The sequence below is a fragment of the Neomonachus schauinslandi genome, chromosome 16 (assembly GCF_002201575.2).
Source record: "Neomonachus schauinslandi chromosome 16, ASM220157v2, whole genome shotgun sequence".
NCBI lineage: Eukaryota > Metazoa > Chordata > Mammalia > Carnivora > Phocidae > Neomonachus > Neomonachus schauinslandi.
The window spans coordinates 54,652,431-54,672,076 of NC_058418.1; the positions used below are offsets into that span (position 1 = coordinate 54,652,431).

The 19,646-nt window shown below is 43.3% G+C and overlaps 1 protein-coding gene across 1 annotated transcript in view; it reads left to right on the forward strand.

The window, feature by feature from the left end:
- The window catches only part of CDH13 (cadherin 13), a 1,026,047-nt gene that overhangs the window by 997,903 nt on the left and 8,498 nt on the right, over positions 1-19,646 (forward strand). Inside the window, exons 18-19 of the mRNA XM_044921967.1 lie at positions 14,599-14,832; positions 17,174-17,392. Of these exons, the coding sequence (XP_044777902.1) occupies positions 14,599-14,832; positions 17,174-17,392 (453 nt within the window). The remainder of the gene's footprint in view (positions 1-14,598; positions 14,833-17,173; positions 17,393-19,646) is intronic.

Here is a 19,646-nt window from a genome sequence, read left to right on the forward strand (position 1 = left end):
ACTTCCCTACAATACCCGGTGCTCATCACAACAAGTGTGCTCCTTCATCCCATCACCTATTTCACCCATCCCCCACCTCCCCTCTGGTAACCATCAGTTTGTTCTCTATAGTTAAGAGTCTGTTTGTCTCTTTATTTTTCCCCTTTGCTCATTTGTTTTGTTTCTTAAATTCCACATATGAGTGAGATCATATGGTATTTGTCTTTCTCTGACTGACGTATTTCACTTAGCGTTATACTCTCTAGCTCCATCCATGTCATTGCAAATGGTAAGATTTCATTCTTTCTGATGGCTGAGTAGTAGTCTATGGTCTGACTATATACCACATCTTCTTTACCCATTCATCAATCAATGGACACTTGGATTGTTTCCATATCTTGGCCATTGTAAATAATGCTGTCATAAACATAGGGGTGCATGTAGCCCTTTGAGTTAGTGTTTTTGTATTTGGGGGTTAATACCCAGTAGTGCGATTACTGGATCATAGGGTAGTTCTATTTTTAAATTTTAGAGGAACCTCCATACTATTTCCTGGAGTGGCTCCACCAGTTTGCATTCCCACCAACAGTGCATGAGGGTTCCTTTCTCTCCACATCCTCACCAACACCTGTTGTTGCTTGTGTTTTTGATTTTAGCCATTCTGACAGGTGTGAGGTGACATCTCATTGTGATTTTGATTTGTATTTCCCTGATGATTAGTGATGTTGAACATCTTCTCATGTGTCTGTTGGCCATCTGTATGTCTTCTGTGGAAAAGAACGTCTGTTCATGTCTTCTACCCATTTTTAATTAGATTATTTTTGTTTAATTAGATTATTTGTTGAGTTGTATCAGTTCTTTATATATTTTGGATACTAACCCTTTATTGGATATGTCATTTGCCAATATCTTCTCTCAGTCAGTAGGTTGCCTTTTAGTTTTGTTGATTGGAAAAGGTAAGGCATTCTAATAGAAGCCTGAAAGAATATGGATATGTGGGACACTGAGAAAGCTTCCATGTAGGCTCCATATGTACAAAGCTAGGGGCAGAGAGATGGCCAAGCATCCACTGCACTAAGGTTGATACTAGGTCTTGTGTTGAATGCCTGGCTGCTATCACAGTGCCTGATTTAGAGCAGGTACTCAACAGATCTGTGGAATAGATCCTGAACTAGATCATGAAATGTTCCATATGCTATGCCAAGGTGTTTGATTTGACTATGTTGCTTACTTGCCTCCAAAATAACCTTTGTCCTTTAGAAAGATAACCCCCAAGGCAGTGTAGAAAATGCACAATGATGATGTGGGGGGCAGGGAGGCATTCTAAAGCTGTGGCAGAAATCAGGATAAGAGAAGCATGAAGCAGTGAAGTGAGTTTAGTTGAAGCGAGTCTAGAATCAGGAAATACGTTGAAAGCCATAGCCCGTATCTTAGTTGCAGGGGTTAGGGTGTGCCAGGTGACAAGAGAAATGGACCAGAAATGATGAGTCTAGAAAACATCTGGAAGGAAGAAACAAGACTTTGAAAAAAATAAGTGCTCAACATAAAGCAGAGAAAGGTGATATTCAGATTTCTAGGCCGGAAACCAGGAATGATTATTCCATTGATAGAAGGATTGTTTCAAAGGATTGTTCCCGTGTTGTCTTTATGGGGTGGATGTTGAGATGATGTCCCATGGGACTGGAATAGAGGTAAGGAGGTTTTTCTTAAAGAGTCACCTATGCAAAAGAGACGGGAGCCATCAGAACAGGTAAGTTTTGTAGAAGGAACGGGTCTAGACGGAGTGCTAAGGGCATAAACAGTGGGTGACAACAAGCCAAGAATGTTTAAAATGCTGTTTGAATTAAAAAGAGTCAATTATAGATCTGCTAAAGGAATGATTTCAGAGTTCTGTGCTACCTAAAAGTCTCTGTACTTGTAGAGAAAATTCTCAGCTAAGAACAGCATGAAGAAAGGTGGAAATACAGCAAATAGAGTGGTCATTGCCTTATGAAATATTTCGTGCAATTATTCATCAAAAAAAAAAAAAACTAGAAGTGAAGTACACTTTAATTTTTGCCAGAAACAAGAGCTTTCTCTCCAGGTATGACTAGGCAAGCTGCTTATAGACTCTGAGGCTCAGTTTCTACTTCCATAAGATGAGGAAGATAATTCCTAATTAGAACATTGTTGTGAGAAATGAGAAATAGAAGTGCTGTGCCCTCTACACTCACCATCAAAAGTCATATTAAATGTTCAATAAATGCTAATCTCACCCCAGTGGGGGTTATAGAAAGGAAAGAATGGAGCCACGAATGGTCCTAAGAAAAATACAGTGTGAAATCTACTTCTTGTCTAACTCTTTTAATACTAATATCAAACAAGTAAAATCAAAATCTGGTGTCACAGATGTTTCCAAAAGGACGAAATGTCCCTGAAGATGTAATGATAAATAGAAAACAGGTTGGCATTAATATACACAACCATCATTAGAGATGATAATCTTGAACAAGGCCCAAAAGACTTAAGAGTAAAAAGAGCATAAATTTAAAAAGACCTCATAAATCAAAGGAACTTTTTGTTTAAAGACTCCTTTTTATCTCACTGAAAATTTATCTCTAGGTATTATGTTGAGCCAGGAAAAACCACCACTTACGTATTAGATCAAAGTTAATAGTATAACTGATGTCTCAATTTTAGACAAAGGAAGCATTTGATTTTATTTAATTTATAGAAATTCAATGTATTTGATGGAATGAAAGACTAAGGATTTTTTTTTTTTTTTTTTTTTTTTGGTCATGTAACACTAGGAAAGCTAAAGCAAAATAAAATGATTTTCTCCAAACAAGGAGTCACTTAGGAGTTTATATCCAAACATGTTGGTAAAAGATATGTCTGTAGGATCTTCCAGGCAGGATGTAGTAGATTACTGTCCCCACTGCAAAAACTAGGAAAATCAGGATAGATTACAAAAGTCTTTAATTTTAAAGGCATCAGAGAGCCACAGAAGCCAGGAAGCCTTGATCAATGAAAATATCAAAGAGGGAAGAAGCATTCTAAAAAAAAGTACAAGACAGCCAGCCATTTCTTCTCTCTGGGGACCTTTTCTGATTCTGGGTGAGGGTCAGGCTTGACCCAGGGAAGAGGGCCCAAGATGAAGGGAAATAAACCAGAAATGCTTGTAATAGTCATGTGGAGCTGGTGTGACAAAGTGAAAACCTGAGGGCCCTTAAACACATGGCTGCTTTTCCCCCATGGACAAATACCCTTTAAAGGACAGAGTGAAATCCCCTGGGGGTCTCACAGAAACAAGGACCTAACAGAGGAAGCAAACATACCTTAAACATACAGCCATTGTCTCCTTAAGACATTTGCCAGATTTTAAAGGTACAAAGTGTGGGAGGTTGCGATGGCTGGTGCTATAGACTAAATGTTTGTGTCCCCGCAAAATTCATATGTCGAAACCTAATCCCTAGTGTGATGGCATTTGGAGGTAGAGCCTTTGGGAGGTGCTTAGGTCAATCAGATAGAAGCCTTCATAAGTGGGATGAATACTCTTATAGAAGAGATCCTAGAGAGCGCCTCTACCCCTCCTGCCATCTGAGGACACAGCAAAAAGACTCTATTGAAAACCACAAATTGGGCGCCTGGGTGGCTCAGATGGTTAAGCGTCTGCCTTCGGCTCAGGTCATGATCCCAGGGTCCTGGGATCGAGTCCCACATCAGGCTCCCTGCTCCTTGGGAGCCTGCTTCTCCCTCTGCCTCTCTCTCTCTCTCTCTCTCTCTGTCTCTCATGAATAAATAAATAAAATCTTTAAAAAAAAAAAAAAGAAAACCCCAAATCACCTCTAAGAGAAGTTTTAATCCTATTAAATAGAGAGATATACCACGTTCATGGATTGGAAGTCTCAATGCTATTGAAATGTAAATTCTCTCCAAACTGACCTTAAGGATTTAATGTGATACCAAGCAGAATCCCAGGTCTTTGTTTTGAGGTGAAGGAGAAAATGTGGATTGTAAAATTCATATGGAAATATAAGGGGCTAAAAATAGCCAAGGCAATCTTGAAGAACAAGTTGGAGGACTTATGCTATTATATATTCTGACCTATTAGAAAAAAAATACTAATTAAAATGATGTGGTGTTTGCACAAAGACAGAAAAAAACTGACCAATGAAGTAGAATAGTTTCTAAACTATTCTACTTCGGGGCGCCCGGGTGGCTCAGTCATTAAGCGTCTGCCTTTGGCTCAGGTCATGATCCTAGGGTCCTGAGATTGAGCCCTGCATTGGGCTCCCTGCTCAGCAGGAAGTCTACTTCTCCCTCTCCCACTCCGCCTGCTTGTGTTCCCTCTCTCACTTTCTCTGTCTGTCAAATAAATAAATAAAACCTTTAAAAAAAAAAAAAAGAACTTCAGTTCATCAAATGATATTAAGAAAGTAAAAAGGTAACCCACAAAGTAGAAGATATTTACAATACAAAGAAATCCTACAGTCTTTAAGCAAAAGACACAACCCAAAGCAAAATGGGGAAGGAATTTGAACAGGTACTTCACAACAAATGGCAATAAACACAGAAGAGATGCACAACTTCATTAATCAAAGAAATAGACATTAATTTACATAGATATAAATTAAAATACAAATTAAGAAAATACAATGAAATGCAGCAGCACTGTGGCTTACCTGCAAAATAGTTGAACTGGTAAGATGAAACATACCAAGAGTTGGCAAGGATATAAAATAATTGGAAGTCTATCAGGCTGGTAGAAGGGTAACTTGGTACAGCCACTTTGGAAACTGAAAGTATCAACTAAGGCTGAACCTTTGTTCACCCTATGATCCAGGAATTACACACCTACCTATTTATCCAACAAAATTGTGGCTGTGTGTTCACCAAAATGCATGTGCCAGAATGTGAATAACAGCATTATTCATAATAGCCCCGAAACTGGAAACTATTCAAATGCCCGATAAGAGTAGAATAAGTCAATTGTGGAACGTTCACCCAACTGAGTCTCTATGACATAGAGAATGAGTGATCTGCAACTCTTCAGAGCAACATGGATGAATCTCACAAACATAATATTGAACCAAAAAAGGCTGGGTCTGAAGACCACATCCTGAATGGTTCCATCTATATAAAGCTCAAACACAAGCAAAACTAATCATTACCACTAGATTACCCGGTGGATGTGTTTCCTGATCCTCTAATATTGGACTACACGGGTGGGTTCAGATTGTGAAAACTCTTCAAGCTGTATATTTATAGAAACATAAGTGTTTCTATATTTCAATAAAAACTAAACAAAAAAACACACAACTGGGGCGCCTGGGTGGCTCAGTTGGTTAAGCGACTGCCTTCGGCTCAGGTCATGATCCCGGAGTCCCGGGATCGAGTCCCGCATCGGGCTCCCTGCTCGGCGGGGAGTCTGCTTCTCCCTCTGACCCTCTGACCCTCCTCCCTCTCATGCTCTCTGTCTCTCATTCTCTCTCTCTCTCAAATAAATAAATAAAATCTTTAAAAAAAAAAAAAAAAAAAAAAAAACACACAACTGCACAGAGAGCGTGTACCTGGTCCACTATACTTTCCCCAGGAGGGCTGTAACCATTCACGTATTCTCCAAGTACCTGTGTACCCTAGAGATAGACTCTCGGCTTCCTACCACTCTATGGAAGGACAGTCTCAGCTGCTGGTGGGTTGATACTCCAGGAAAGGTGAGAGGCAGGTTGTCTGCAGAGGAAACAAAGCAAAGCTCGCATTCTCGGGTCCCCACGATCCTTTGCAAAAGGCAGAAGTACTACCATCTTATTTTCTACACACAGCTCTGCTTACCCAGTTGAGGACAATGACAAGGCAGCACCAATAGAGAATTTTCTTTTAGGTGCCTCTTTGAGACTAGAGACTGTGAGATCAGGATGCAGGAATATAAAAAGACAGTCAGGAGCAGGGCTGGAAACCTTTCTGTGCTTAACAGAAACAAAAAAATTCTTTGGACCTATTTGCCCGGGGCCCCAAAGCCAGTCTATACAGATCCTGGAGTCATGCATCACAAAAGTATCGACAAGGCCCAGGTTAGGCAATTTGGGGAGGAAAGGCACGTTAGTCCCTCCCTACGAGTAGAGGCTAGGTTGTAACCCACAGGACAGTCAAGGATGAACAAGGCACTTTTCATAAGCTGTTAACAGTTTTAATGAGTTACAAATCACCTAACAATGCGGTTCCGTTATAACTGAAATGCTTCTGTTTTGCTAAAAGCAAAACTGGCTGTAAATGATTGGAAGAATAAAGCATTTAATCCTATAGACTAATAAGGTATGACCTTTCGTGTTGGCAAGCATTTTATCTTTGGAGATGAATATCATCATTTACCTTATGTGGTCCAGATTTTCTGAAAAGGTTAAGACAGTGCCTTCAGAGCACAGGAACTCTTCTGTTAAAGACTTCAACGAACACAGAATTGTTAGACTGTCTTTAAAAATGGGGGGGATAATAACTGTTGAGGAAAATACTGAGATGGAGAGAGAACATTCGGGAATGCAGTAAGATGGAACCCCTTTGGGGATGTGCTGACTATAGGGCAAACCACAGCAATTAGCCCTGGGCCAATCCCTGTGTGATTTTCGCTCCTGCTCAGGTAATCACCAGAAAGGTCAAATGTTAGTCTCACTGTCTTGTGTGGGCTGAAAACTGTCACAAGCAATTTCTCCTAAGAGTTCTGGAATCCCACAGGGGATGGTCATGGGCAGGAAAGGCAGAACCGGCTGCTGATTCCCAGCTTGCCGTCTTTTGCTCAGAATTCTGTTAGGCTGGCCCTCCTGCCTTCTTCTTACCTATAACCTCATCTTTCTCCCCCTCCTTCTGTTCTGAAATTGTGCATGCCTCATCGTTCCATCAGTGTTACTGATGACTCTTAGATCCTCAGAGAAGATCTAAGTTGTGACTCCAAACACAAAACACAAATATTTTGCTTCAGTTGAGTCCAAGTGCCCTCTTTCCCAGCACCCATGCCTTGCAGAGAGTTTAAAGGAAAAAGGGGGGGAAAAACCCATTCTAGTTCTTCCTGGAGCTCAGTGCATATGAGATAGTTGGAGCCAGGAAGCCCATACCATCTTCAGCATCCATATTAAGTCTTGCTATGATTATCAAAGTGGCCCGTTCCCGATCTATTTTCATTTTGAAGACTAGGGGGAAGGATAACATAAAAACAAGCCAAATTATCACTAAACTCGGCAGCATGTTCTCATGACTTGGCAACTTGTATAAAGTATATTTGAGTCTGCCAGTGAAAAATGTGAGGTGGGTTCCCAAGAAGACACAGATATAGAACCAGGCAGAACAGCTGTAAGATTAAAATGGAATCCACTGAGATAATGATTTTTCATGTGTGATAGATGTTCGGATAATGCCATTTGACTCAAAATTGAAATACTGTGCAAAGTACATTTAGATTGATTAAAAGAGAGGAAAAAAAAATGTTGTTCAGCCCCACCGTGAAATGCCTACCAAAAACCAAGAGCCCCCAACTAGGGATGGGGGGGTGGGGCGGGGACCTGATCTTCACACAGATGCCTAGATCTGTGGTCTTTGTCTTTTTGTGGATCCACCAAGTTCTAGATTGCGTGGGGGATGCAGTAAGATCATTTAGATTAATTCCACTTAAAATATGCTAGTTTGGATAAAATCAAGCCATTAGTTATGATGGCAACCCAATTAAGCCAGTTTAATACCCCTTATCTCAGCTGTTATCGTAATTGAGGAAGAAAAATAAATTGAAGACCCAGCCATCATTCCTCTTTACTTCAAGTACCAGTAAAATATCAATCACGTTGAAAATACTAGCTTCAATTTTGTCACTGACAAAATGGCCCAATAAAAATCTCCTGAGATCTTGTAATAGAGAGATTACACCCAGAGTTTGCTGAGAGTCTGTGGAGAGAGAAGGGGCCCAGCGCTCTGCTCTATCTGGACATGAGCCAGCTTCCCAACCTCCTTGGACCACCATAAGTGCGAGACTTATGCTCTCTCCGCCTCAGTTTCCCTCCCTGCCGGGTTGTTGTAAGGACTGGAAATCATGAATGCGAAGTTCCTGGCATCTCGTGAAACACCTAACAAAGAGTTAAGTCAACTGACTCAAACTGAGTTGTGGACGGATTTTCTAAACTTAGCATTTCAAAACCACTTCACTGGTCTGAGGCCAAGTGGAAAACATCGACGACGACAGCCCTGGGGGAGGTCTGAGCGTTTTTCTAGGGAAGGGATGGGCCACAGGGCCCTCTACTCGGAGTAGGGCCGTAAGAAAATTGGCAGAACATGCCGCCTTCCTCGTGGGCATCATGCCTCCGTCTGAATGGGGGAGATTTAAGGCAATACTCTACCAACAGGAGGACATTTCCATGTTGACCAGCCAAATCAACTGTCTTAAGCATAATGCTTTCACACATTCATTGGGAAAAGAAACCGATTTGGGCACTGAAATGCTGGCCATCTTTGTCAGCTCAGTTCATCGTGCCCAAGTGTCTCTTAGCTAGTTCTCCTCTATAGTCCCCATTTCCCAGTTTGGGGATGAGCAAGGCCAGCTGCACAGCTGCAGCTAGAAGCCATCCCCCTGAGGCTCATACATCACAGATCCCAATCCCGCTGTGCTGTGCGCTCAGGCTCCTGAGTCCAGCCCTCCAGCCCCTGCTCCCGTGTCCCCACAACACTGGCCCCCAGCTGCTCGTCCTGCGCCCCCGCGCCTCGTGCAAGTCCTCCCCTTCCGTGCCTGCAGCGTCGTCCTCCGCTTTTATCAAAGCCACTCTCCTGCTTTAAAGTCTTTGAACGGCTTCCCACAAAATGGCCATAAGATTTCCTCCTCCCAGAACAACTCCTCCCTCTCCAAAAGTATCCCCATCTCCTGCACATCTCCCAAAGCCTTCTGATCTACCACCAGGCAGTAAGTTATTCCATGCCACAAGCTCTCACGTCTTCCCACTCTTGACGGCGCTGTCCTGCATCTGTTTACGTATCTGTTCCTGCCCGGGGGTTGCTGATTTCCACACAGGTGCAGCCAGGCACAGGGCAGAGTCCACGTACATGATTACTGATTGAATGAAATGAGATCAGCCTGTTTAACCGTGGCCTCCAAATCAACGCTTCGCCTCTTTTTTGTTCCTTTTCCCTTAAGTTAGTAAAGTGGAAACACACCAAAAAAAAAGCCAAAACGTTGAATTTTTTAAAAAACGGCTCAGACTTCAGATTAAGGTCTCCTGTGAAAGAACGTTCAAGTTTGAGTTGTGCAAATAATTGCCTCAGTTCTACCTTAAGTATTACCCATGGAAACCTGGCAGGATATTTTGCAAGTCTATTTTCTGGCCAGGTTCTGGGTTGGTTTACTATTAATTTTTTTTTTTTAATGTACAACAACATTGGCAAGCTCTCCATTAACAAAGCAATTTTCTAAATGCTTATGAATTTAAAAGCAACGAGATTCCTGGCTCATGGGGCACAGGCCAAAACAGATTGGTAAATACTGATGCTGAAAAGCCAAAACAAATAGAACATGGGCTGAACACAATACAAAGGATCATCTTTTCTAGAAGAACCCTGGTTTAAGCTCACTTTTAAACACAGGTGCAAGTAAGTGTAGAAGCCTGTTCGTATGAAGTAAAAGATGTGGCATTTATTTGCTCACAGCTGCTTAGTGGAGGGATTTTGGGGTTGAGTAGAGTGCTGCACTCACACCTCTTTCCCCTACAAACAAGCCTCAGAAACTAGCCGGGGTGCCTGCATTCTCTCAGGAGCCCACATCTAAACTCTTATTAAATCAACACATCCTCCTGATTTTCCTCCCAAAATAGAGTCCTCAAGCTTCCTTGAGACATCAGCTGAGGTCTCTCTCTCCTTGTCACTGGTGTGGGCTCCCTGCCCTGAGCCCCAGTTCCACAGACCCCATCCTAGACACCCTTTTTCCCTCCCCTAGGTGGGACAAGGGAGGACTGGAGTATAGACAGGGTCACAGAGTAGAAGCAAGATAGAAATGGAAACCTATGGAAATATATATGCCATATGTTTGGAAAGAGCAATTCATCATTAGCTTTTTCAAGTCCACCTAAATGAATTCAAAATCTACTGAGTGCCTGTTATATACCAGGCTGGAGAACAGTCCTGATGCTCAGAGCCCATGGGGCTCAGGAATGAGCTTCCTGCTTCCCACCCACACCACCCCTTTTCCTGCATTTTATTCTTCATGTAGGCCAACTCACTTTCCTATTCCGCATATAAAACCACTTGCAGTCATGATTCCCAAGGTAGGACCCATGCTGCATGCCTCTAGACCCAGCTCAGGGAGACCAGTGTGGGACCAGTGATTAGAAAAATCTCCTGCTTCCCTATATTTTGCAGAGCTAGCTCTGAAAGTTCTTGTTCAGATCCTAATGCTCTGTGCATACAAAGCCAGCCCATCCAACAGTGGTGAGAACAGGGACCCTGCTCCTCTGAGGCGACTCTCTTGAGAACATGCATTTGGAGCTTTGCAACATGTGAAGACATGGTCCCTTCCATGCAGATGTTTACAGCAGCATTATTCCTATCAGACAAAAAGTGGAAACCACCCATATGTCTATCAAAACATGGTCTGGCCCTGGAATGCAGTATCATTCAGCCATAAAAAGGAAGGAAGTGATTCACACAACAGCATGGATGAACCTCAAAAACATGATGCCAAGTGAGAGAAGCCAGACACGAAAGGCCACGTACTCTATGATTTCATTTATAGAAATGTCCAGAAAACACAAATCTGTAGAGAAAGGAAGTATATCAGTGGTGGCCTAGAGGTAGAAGTAGGTATGGAGAGCTAGTACAAATGGGCCCGGGGTTTCTTTCTTTGGGGTGATGGAAGAAAGGTTCTAAAATTAGGTGGTGGTGATAAGCACACCCCTGTAAATTTACCAAATATAAATTCATCATAAAAACAAATAAAAGAGTGAGAGAAAAGAAAGGAGAATCGGTGAAATATTTTTAAATCCCTGTATAACTTTTGAATTTATATTTCTGTTTCTGACTATTATAATGGTCATGGTTATTGTAAAGAAAATTTACAAAAAAAAATTATTATTTTAATGTTAATTACCTGGAGAGAGAATCACCATTTAGGCTTTGGTATATTTCTTCCTAATCTTTTTCTACTTCTAATTATATATTTTTAATTAGGATTACACTATGTTTTCAGTTGTGTCTCTTACTAACAAGATATAAAGTATATATATGTTTAAAACATCTGAGTGATGGATCCTACCAGAAAAATCTCAGTATTTTCTGGCTAAAGTGGAAATCCTGTTTGGTCAGGATTCTGAATAAGATCAAATAAAAGAAAGAAAAAAAAAAAGATCAAATAAAAGAAAATACCTATGAACAAAGGTGTCCCAGGCCAGCTGCCTGAACAGCAAACACTCAGCCCTACTTACAGGGTCTGCAGTGCCTTCAGTATGGAGGTGGGTGTGTTTCTCTGGAAGCAAGATCATGACCTTCATCAAATTCCCCAAGGGGAACCCACCTCCCATTCCATTTAAAACCTACTGCCAGGCATGGTTCCTCTCTCCAGGGCCCTTCCTTCTCCTAACCTATGAAGACAGAAGCCCGTGCAACCACAGGCAAATCCCTCCACTCATTTGGAGGATGGACATCCTCTGATCCGTAAGCAGCTCCCCTGAGAACGTGGCCCATGGGCTCCTCTGAGGGAGCTGCAAGGAGGAGAAATCAAAATTCTAGCTCCATATCCTAGGAGTTTTGCTCAAATTGAGGCTTTGTCCCTATTGAAATAGAAAATCCATGAGGGAGGGCCCAGTTTCAATCATGCTTTGGTTCTGTGTGTCATGAAACCCAGAAGTTCCAATATTTCCTGGGCCGCTAGAACCATTAGAGCCAAATGGGCTTGTGAAGAGTCATATTTTGAATTGCATCTGAATTTTGGATGGTGATTTTTTCTCCATCCTGTGATGTAAACTGGGAGAGACTATTTTCCTGAGGAGTTTGAGAGTCCGGTCTTCACCTTATCCATGAAAAAAACAAGCTCGTTTTCCTTGATTTCAGAAGAAGACATCACCAGCCTGGCCTGGGAATAGCACACGGGGAAACGAAGACAGTAGTATAATTAAGTTCACGAAAGGCCGATTCTTACGGCCATATTTCAAATACTCATAATGCCTTTTCATCCATTCTACCAAATGACGGCACTTCATAATATACTCAGAGCGAAAAAATATAATGGACTCCTCAGAGATATTCAATTATTCAATAAAAAAAAGGAAAAATAATTTTTCAGTAAAGAAATTCAACCAAATGACTAAAGCTGACAGTGAAAAACCAACTTCAAAGTAATTATGCATTTCTTTTGAGTTCTTGCTCCAACAAAAGTTGATGACGGGCCACCATTAGAAATAGCCGTCCTTCTGCTGATGAATGATGGTGGTGTTTCGACGTTAGCAGATATTTATTGGAATGTTTACTCTGAAACTGTCATTGGGTGTTGATATATTTCAAGTTCCACCAGCCCTGCTAAAAAATGTCTATTCTCACTTCTTCATGACTCATTGCTCAACTACCTTCAAGCTGGTTTATTCCCCATCAGTGGACCCCTCTCCTAAAGAAGTCACCAGTCCCCTTCTCCTTGCAAAATCACATGGCTTCTCTTTACCCCTTATCCTGTGGGGCATCACGACGCATTTCACGGCTGTTCATTGCCTCCTCTTCCAATTTGCATCCCCTCTGTCTTCTGCAAACCACCAGCTGCTCTTTCAACTCTGGGGTTTCCTAGGCCCCCACCCCCCTGCCCTTCTGCCCTATCACGTTGGGTAACCTGATTGGCTAGGACCCTTTCAAAGCATCTATGCGGACAGGTCCTCAGTCACTACCCAGTGCCGGCGAGTCTCCTAAGCTCTGCGTGCTTCTAGACAGGTGCACTGAATCTGAGGGGCTGTTAGCACAGTCGGAGCTGAACTCATGTCTTTCCACTCCCCACTACTTTCTGTTTTGGGGGGTTCCCCCGCCCCCCCGGCAGCCTCATCCAAGTGCCTGATAACCAAGATAAGACATTTCTTTCTTATTCAAACTGCTCACATCATGCCTCAATCTGTTGCTGGTCTCCCTGCCTCCAGTGTCCAACATCTCCTGCCAATACCACGTGTGTTTCTAAAAATCAGATCAGATTGGCCCACTGCCTCTCTGAAAAACCTCCGGTGACTTCATGTGGTCTGGAGACTCAGTACCAGCAGCTGGTTGTGAAAGTCAGGCCCCAAGCTCTCCCAGACATCTCAGGGCTTGTCTGCTTGCTCCTCCCATCCACTCTAACAGCCCATGATGGCGCCAGGTGACACTGCCTACACCACGTAGACCAGGAGAGAAGGCTTGAGCCATAGCCAGTCTGAGTGTCGGCAGATGCCTCATGATCCTCCCAGGACAGTAGGCACAGGAGACTTGTAGGAGCTGCGATGGTCCATTTCCCACTGGCCTCCCTGGGTCCCCCCGGGAGGCTGTCACCGGACAGCTTCTCACGTCCTTCTGGGCCGATGAGGGATGAGGCTTCCTGCCTGGCCCTGCGAGGGGCCCAAAAGTGCTGGGAAGCAGCTTCCAAGTGGCCCCTCGGCAACAGGGCTGCAGATACCTGGCCCCGTGTTCTTAGTGTCACCTGCACAAGGACCAGCCTGCTCGCCCTTCTACTGTCTAGGTCAGGACGGATTAACCAGCCTGAATCTGAAAAGGACTCGCCATGTCTTCACCTGCAGAATCTGTCAGCCCTCGCCTTGTCTTGCACTGGACACATGCACCCGGCGCTCAAATACTCACTACCCTGCGAACCCCCATGTGATTGAGAACTCAACTTGAAACTTGATGCGCGTTTCAAGAAATAGTGTGTGAGGTGAAATAAAATTGGGCTTGGAAGTGCACATGAGAATAGGAAAAATAAAATGGAGCCAGACCTTAGGTTAGGCATAAAATTAGAGTACCGCATTTGAGAGGTGCACCAAATCCTTTTTGGAAGAGGGCAACTCTGTACGCTTGCGATCTGTGGCCTGTGAATTTGGATCTGACTTTTCTCACAGAAATTAGGAACTGTTAATGAGTGCTTGGTCCCAAGAGAAAACCTCTGATGTCTAGATGATTAAAAATAAATTTAGGGAAAGGTAAATAAACTCACTCTGAGTCTTCAAAACCTGGATTAGCTCGCTCTCTCTCTGCAGTCATCTACCCAGTGAGACAGAGCTTTTTCACACATACAAAACCCAGTCTTCTCTCATGGGGCCTCCATCCTCCCTGTACCATCAACACCCGTGAATACCTGACTATTTAGATAAAAGGTTTCATTCGCTAAGCGAGAAAAGGCCCTATTTATTATATCCATTCTTTGCTTTCAGCGTGTTAGGATGGCTTGTGTGCTAGAAGCTGCGCATTCTAAGTTAGGTAAAGGCTAAAGAATTTAAATCAAAAGTTCTGTATATGAGAAAGGGCCACTAGACTTGATACAAATACGTAAGCTATTCGGTCAGTCCTGTTCGAACCCTATTAGCGATAATAAAGGTGTCAAGGGCCCTGGAGGAAAGCACTGTGGCAGATTGCTCTGGCCTGGGCCCAGCTGCCTGCTAACCTCTCCCTCCTTCCCCATAGGCAACCCTCCCGCTACTGGGACCGGAACTTTGCTGATCACTCTGGAGGACGTGAACGACAACGCCCCCTTCATTTACCCCACAGTCGCTGAAGTCTGTGATGATGCCAAAAACCTCAGCGTCGTGATTTTGGGAGCATCAGATAAGGATCTTCACCCAAATACAGACCCTTTCAAATTTGAAATCCACAAACAAGCTGTTCCCGATAAAGTCTGGAAGGTCTCCAAGATCAATAGTAAGTCGGGTTACACGTTCTGTGGCTGTTCCTCTGGCTTTGAAGCCGCGTTTCCCTGGCTTGTCTTCCTTTTCACACTGTTCCTCCCTCCTCCTCTCTCCTTTCCTCCATGCTCTGCATCCTATGCTCTCCATCCTACGCTGTGTACTATGCATCCTGTACTCTCCATCCTATACCGTACACTCCATGCTCTGCATCCTATGCTCTCCATCCTACACTGGTAGAACAATCTTTGTAGAGTCTTAGCCTCTAACCCTCCATCTTGTGCTTTACGTGGGAGGCTTCCTCAAAATTAGCTTTATCTTTGCAACAACCGTGGCTTTGATGTTCAACCGTGATATCGTCGCACATGTGTCCTGTCCCTGACCTATGAGACTTGCAAGCCATGTCCCTTTCTACCAGTCTTTTCATGTGGGAAGGTGGAATTCAAAACTTGGCCTGACATTTTCCATACGTGCTCAATTCAGCAGCATCCCTGTATCCACAAGCACGTGCTTCCCTCCCTGTGGCAAATGTGAACTCACTATGAAGTTCACCTTGTTTTGCAATAAAGTAAAAAACCAGAACCCACGCACTGGACGCACACTCTCTCCAGCAGTGAACTTCCCCTGCAACTGACCCAGCCAGGGTACCCTCCTCATCCACCAGCAGTAGAATTTTCGAGAGGGATTGGGAATTACTAATTTCATTAAGTCTTGAAAATGGGTTGTACAATTGTGCATAAAATTTTCTATTAAAAAATCTCATATGTATTGAATGGCCTTATCTCATATCTCATTTTACTAGAGCCTTCCTCTTGTTATTGATTCCATTTGCCTGTTTGTCTATTTTATTGCTTTTTAAAGAATGAGTTCTGTTATGCTGATTACTTTTAATTAAAACAGCCCTCCTCTTGTCTGAGGGGTTAGCACGCTTCCTTTGCTAGTTTTTGTGGCTACAGCAGATTGGAATAACCACCACCAGCTCTTTCCAGAAAGTCCCAGCTGGAACTTTCTTACTCAAGTTTCTCGTCCACACAAGTGAGATGGGAAGATTGTTCCTTGCATTAACCCGTCACGCAACTACGGTGACTACACACGTTGGTTATTTCTGCTGCTTCTCCTTCTGGTCAGGATGACACTTCATCTGTTTCTGTTTTCATGTTATTGCTCTGTTTTCCTCATGGTTTTATTTAAGAGACAGCTGACTTTTCAGTTCTTTTCCTGGTCCCAGTTTTGGTATTTTTTTTAATACCTAGCACTGTTCATGCCCAGAAAGGGGAGAGTCAAAGAAAAGGGGGGGGTGGCACCTGGGTGGCTCAGTCAGTTGGGCTCGGGTCATGATCTCAGGGGTGTGAGGCTGAACCCCGTGTCGGCCTCCACATTCAGTGCGGAGCCTGCTTGAAATGCTCCTTCTCCCTCTGCCCCTTCCCCCACTCATGGGCTCCCTCTCTCTCTCTCTAAAAAAAAAAATCACTAGTCATGTGAGTTACTGAAAAGAGAATAGCCCAAGGCTAAACATAGGGTCCAGGTGGGGTGGCCACTTTTGCATGCTGCCCAAGGCCAGGCTCACAGCACACACTCCCAGCAAACAGGGGCCGAAATCTCAGTGCCCCTGCTGGGGTGGTGTGTCACATTCCCACCCAGATCCAGAGCTGTGGCTGAGGACCAATAAAGCTGTAGGCTATGGAACCTGTCCCCATGGCCACATCCAGGGGTCGTGTCCACGTTTAGAGTGAGTGGATGGTTTTGGAGTGGTTGGGTTTTTTTTTTTCCTTTTGGTCTAAGAATTTATTTTGATTCTTTGAATTTGGATTCTTAAATAAAAATGCTCTCAGCTGATCATTTCATTTTTTTCTCTTTTTTACTTTTTTCCACCTTCATTGACGTGTAGTTAACAGATAAAAATTGTATATAGTTAAGGTGCACACTGTGACGATGGGAAAATGGGTTTTTAAGTCAGTTTTTCCGGATGTCGAATGTGATCTTGGCAAAGATAGTTTTATCGGTGTAATAAATCTGCAGGCAGGAGTTCTTAGTAGGCAGTCACCTTCACAAAAGTGGGTCCCCTTGAAATAGATTATCACAGCACTGAACCACAGGACTCCTTGGCCATGGAATGTTCTATCCGGCACCATCGGATGCCACAGCCACCAGCCACACATGGTTGCTGGACATTTGAGGTGTGGTTAGCACAACTGAGGAGATGAATTTGAATTTTTAAGGAATTTAAGTTTAAACATGCCCATGGTTATAAACCAATACGCAATGCCTGATTGGTGTGGTTTTCATCGCCAAAACCTCACCCTTTTATTTGGGAAAGTCTAACCCTCCCTCACAAAGGTCCTCCTTGTCTCCCCCAGATACGCACGCCCTGGTAAGCCTTCTTCAAAACCTGAACAAAGCCAACTACCACCTGCCCATCATGGTGACAGATTCAGGGAAACCACCCATGACGAACATCACTGACCTCAGGGTACAAGTGTGCTCCTGCAAGAACTCCAAAGTGGACTGCAACGCGGCGGGGGCCCTGCACTTCAGCGTGACCTCAGTCCTGCTCATGTCCCTCTTCAGTTTGGCTTGTAAGTAACCCAGCTCTGGCGCATGCACAAGTGTGAACACCTAACTTCCCCCGAGCCCCTGTTTTCCATAGAGCTTTCCAAAAAATTCATTCCCGAGGAAGCGTTCATTCTTGGTTTATGTCTGTATAATAGTGTTTCATGTAAAAGTGTTCCAACTACTGTTGGAAGGCGTCTTCACATCTCCCCGCCAGCCAGTCTGGGGAATTGTGCAAAGATATTCAGGGCAACCCGCAGACCAGGTAACAAGAAAATGCCCTGCTGATGACACCAAATTTAGGCTAATAAGAACATGCCACATTAGGGAACTGGTCTACCAGGGCCTTATTTCTCTCTGCATTGTGCAGAAGAATCTTTGGCAAGGTTAAAGTAGGTAGTCTGCCTTTTTAAGAACAGTCGTGAGAATTCACGGAGGGAGGCTGGGCTGTAGGAAAAGAGATAAATGCATAATTCATACTTTTTTTTTCCCGCTGACTGGTAGTAATGGCTGTAATATAATGAAGCGTAATTTTAAACAAATGAATTGTTATGCTGAGTAATATAAAGTGAGCATAAAATGAATAGATATGTGTATCAGATATTTCCTATGCATGGAGTACTAGCCCAACGTTAACCTTAGCAATTACGCACATGTAGGTAATGCTATTCACATCATCTTGGGCTTTGGTATTTATATTTTGAGAAGGTTATCAGTGTAAGTGTGAATTGGGAACTTGAGAAATTGCTGATTGGGGAAAAAAAAGGAACAGAAGTTATGACTTCCCGGTGACAGTGGTAAGTGGGGTCAACAGGAAGTCACACATTCCAACCTCAGACATTTACTGTGTATAAAGCTCTGTGCTGGGCCAGCATCCTGGGGCAGAGCTAAGGAGAACATCTTACAATGAGAAGTGTCTCTTTGGATGGATGAATGGGATGGAAGGACAAATGGACGGATAGAAGGACGGATGGGTGGATGGATGGACAGATAATGATGGATGGATAAATGGAAAGAAGAAAGGATGGATGAAAGAAAATATACCTCTTCCCTTTCTTTTCTTCTCTTTTTCTTTCTTCTTTTTTTCTTTCTTTTTCCTTTCTTTTCAAAAAATAAACTATTACAGGGCGCCTGGGTGGCTCAGTCAGTTAAGCGGCTGCCTTCGGCTCAGGTCATGATCCTGGAGTCCCGGGATCAAGTCCCGCATCGGGCTCCCTGCTCGGCGGGGAGCCTGCTTCTCCATCTCCCTCTGCCTGCTTCTCTGCCTACTTGTGCTCTCTCTCTATCTCTCTGTCAAATAAATAAATAAAATCTTTAAAAAATAAATAAATAAACTATTACAGATAAAGGTGAAATCCCCTATATTTTTCTCCCCAGTTTCATTTCCTATTCTTTCTCCCCAGAGAAAATACTATAATGACTTAGAGTGTTCCAGATGTTATTTTTTTTTATTTTTTAAACATTTTTATTTATTTATTTGAGAGAGATTGTGTGTACACACATGCGTAAGGAGGAAGGGCAGATGGAGAAGACTCTGCGCTGAGCAGGGAGCCTGACTCGGGGTTTTATCTTAGGCTACTGAGATCATGACCTGAGCCCAAAGCAGACGCTTAACCGACTGAGCCATCCAGGTGCCCCCAGATGTTATTTTATATGTTTACTACACACACACGCACACACACACGCACACACCACTTATAGTTCTATTTTGTGCAGCTTATAAAACTTCATGTAATTCATGTTATCCTGAGCATGATGTTCTGTAACTTGCTCTTCTTCCTCTCCACATTACATTTCCAAGGTACTTCTATGTTCTTCTAATTTGGGGGTTGGCAAACTTTTACCAGAAAGGGCTGGGCAGCAAATATTTTGGGCTCTGTGGACCACATCAGCTTTGTCACATATTCCTTTTTATTGCTCTTTTGTTGTTGTTTCTCTCTTTTGTTTTTCCCCACTCTTTAAACACGGGAAACCATTCTGAGCTCAAGGGCCGCACAAACACACTCTAGCCCAACAGCCGTGGGTTACCCGTGCCCCAGTCCTTTCATTTTAACTGATACAGAGAATCTGTCATATGAACACTGTGCAGTGTATTCCCCAGTCAACAGACACATCAGGATTATTTACAATGTCCTTCTCTGATCAGTTCTGTTGCAGTAAACATCTGGAATCTGTTTTCCACCAGCTTCTCAAGTCAGTGCTGGACAGACAGCAAGCCCAGCACTAGGTGTGGTTTCTAGGAGTCACTGGAACTCACACAGAACAGAGCCTGGGTAAACT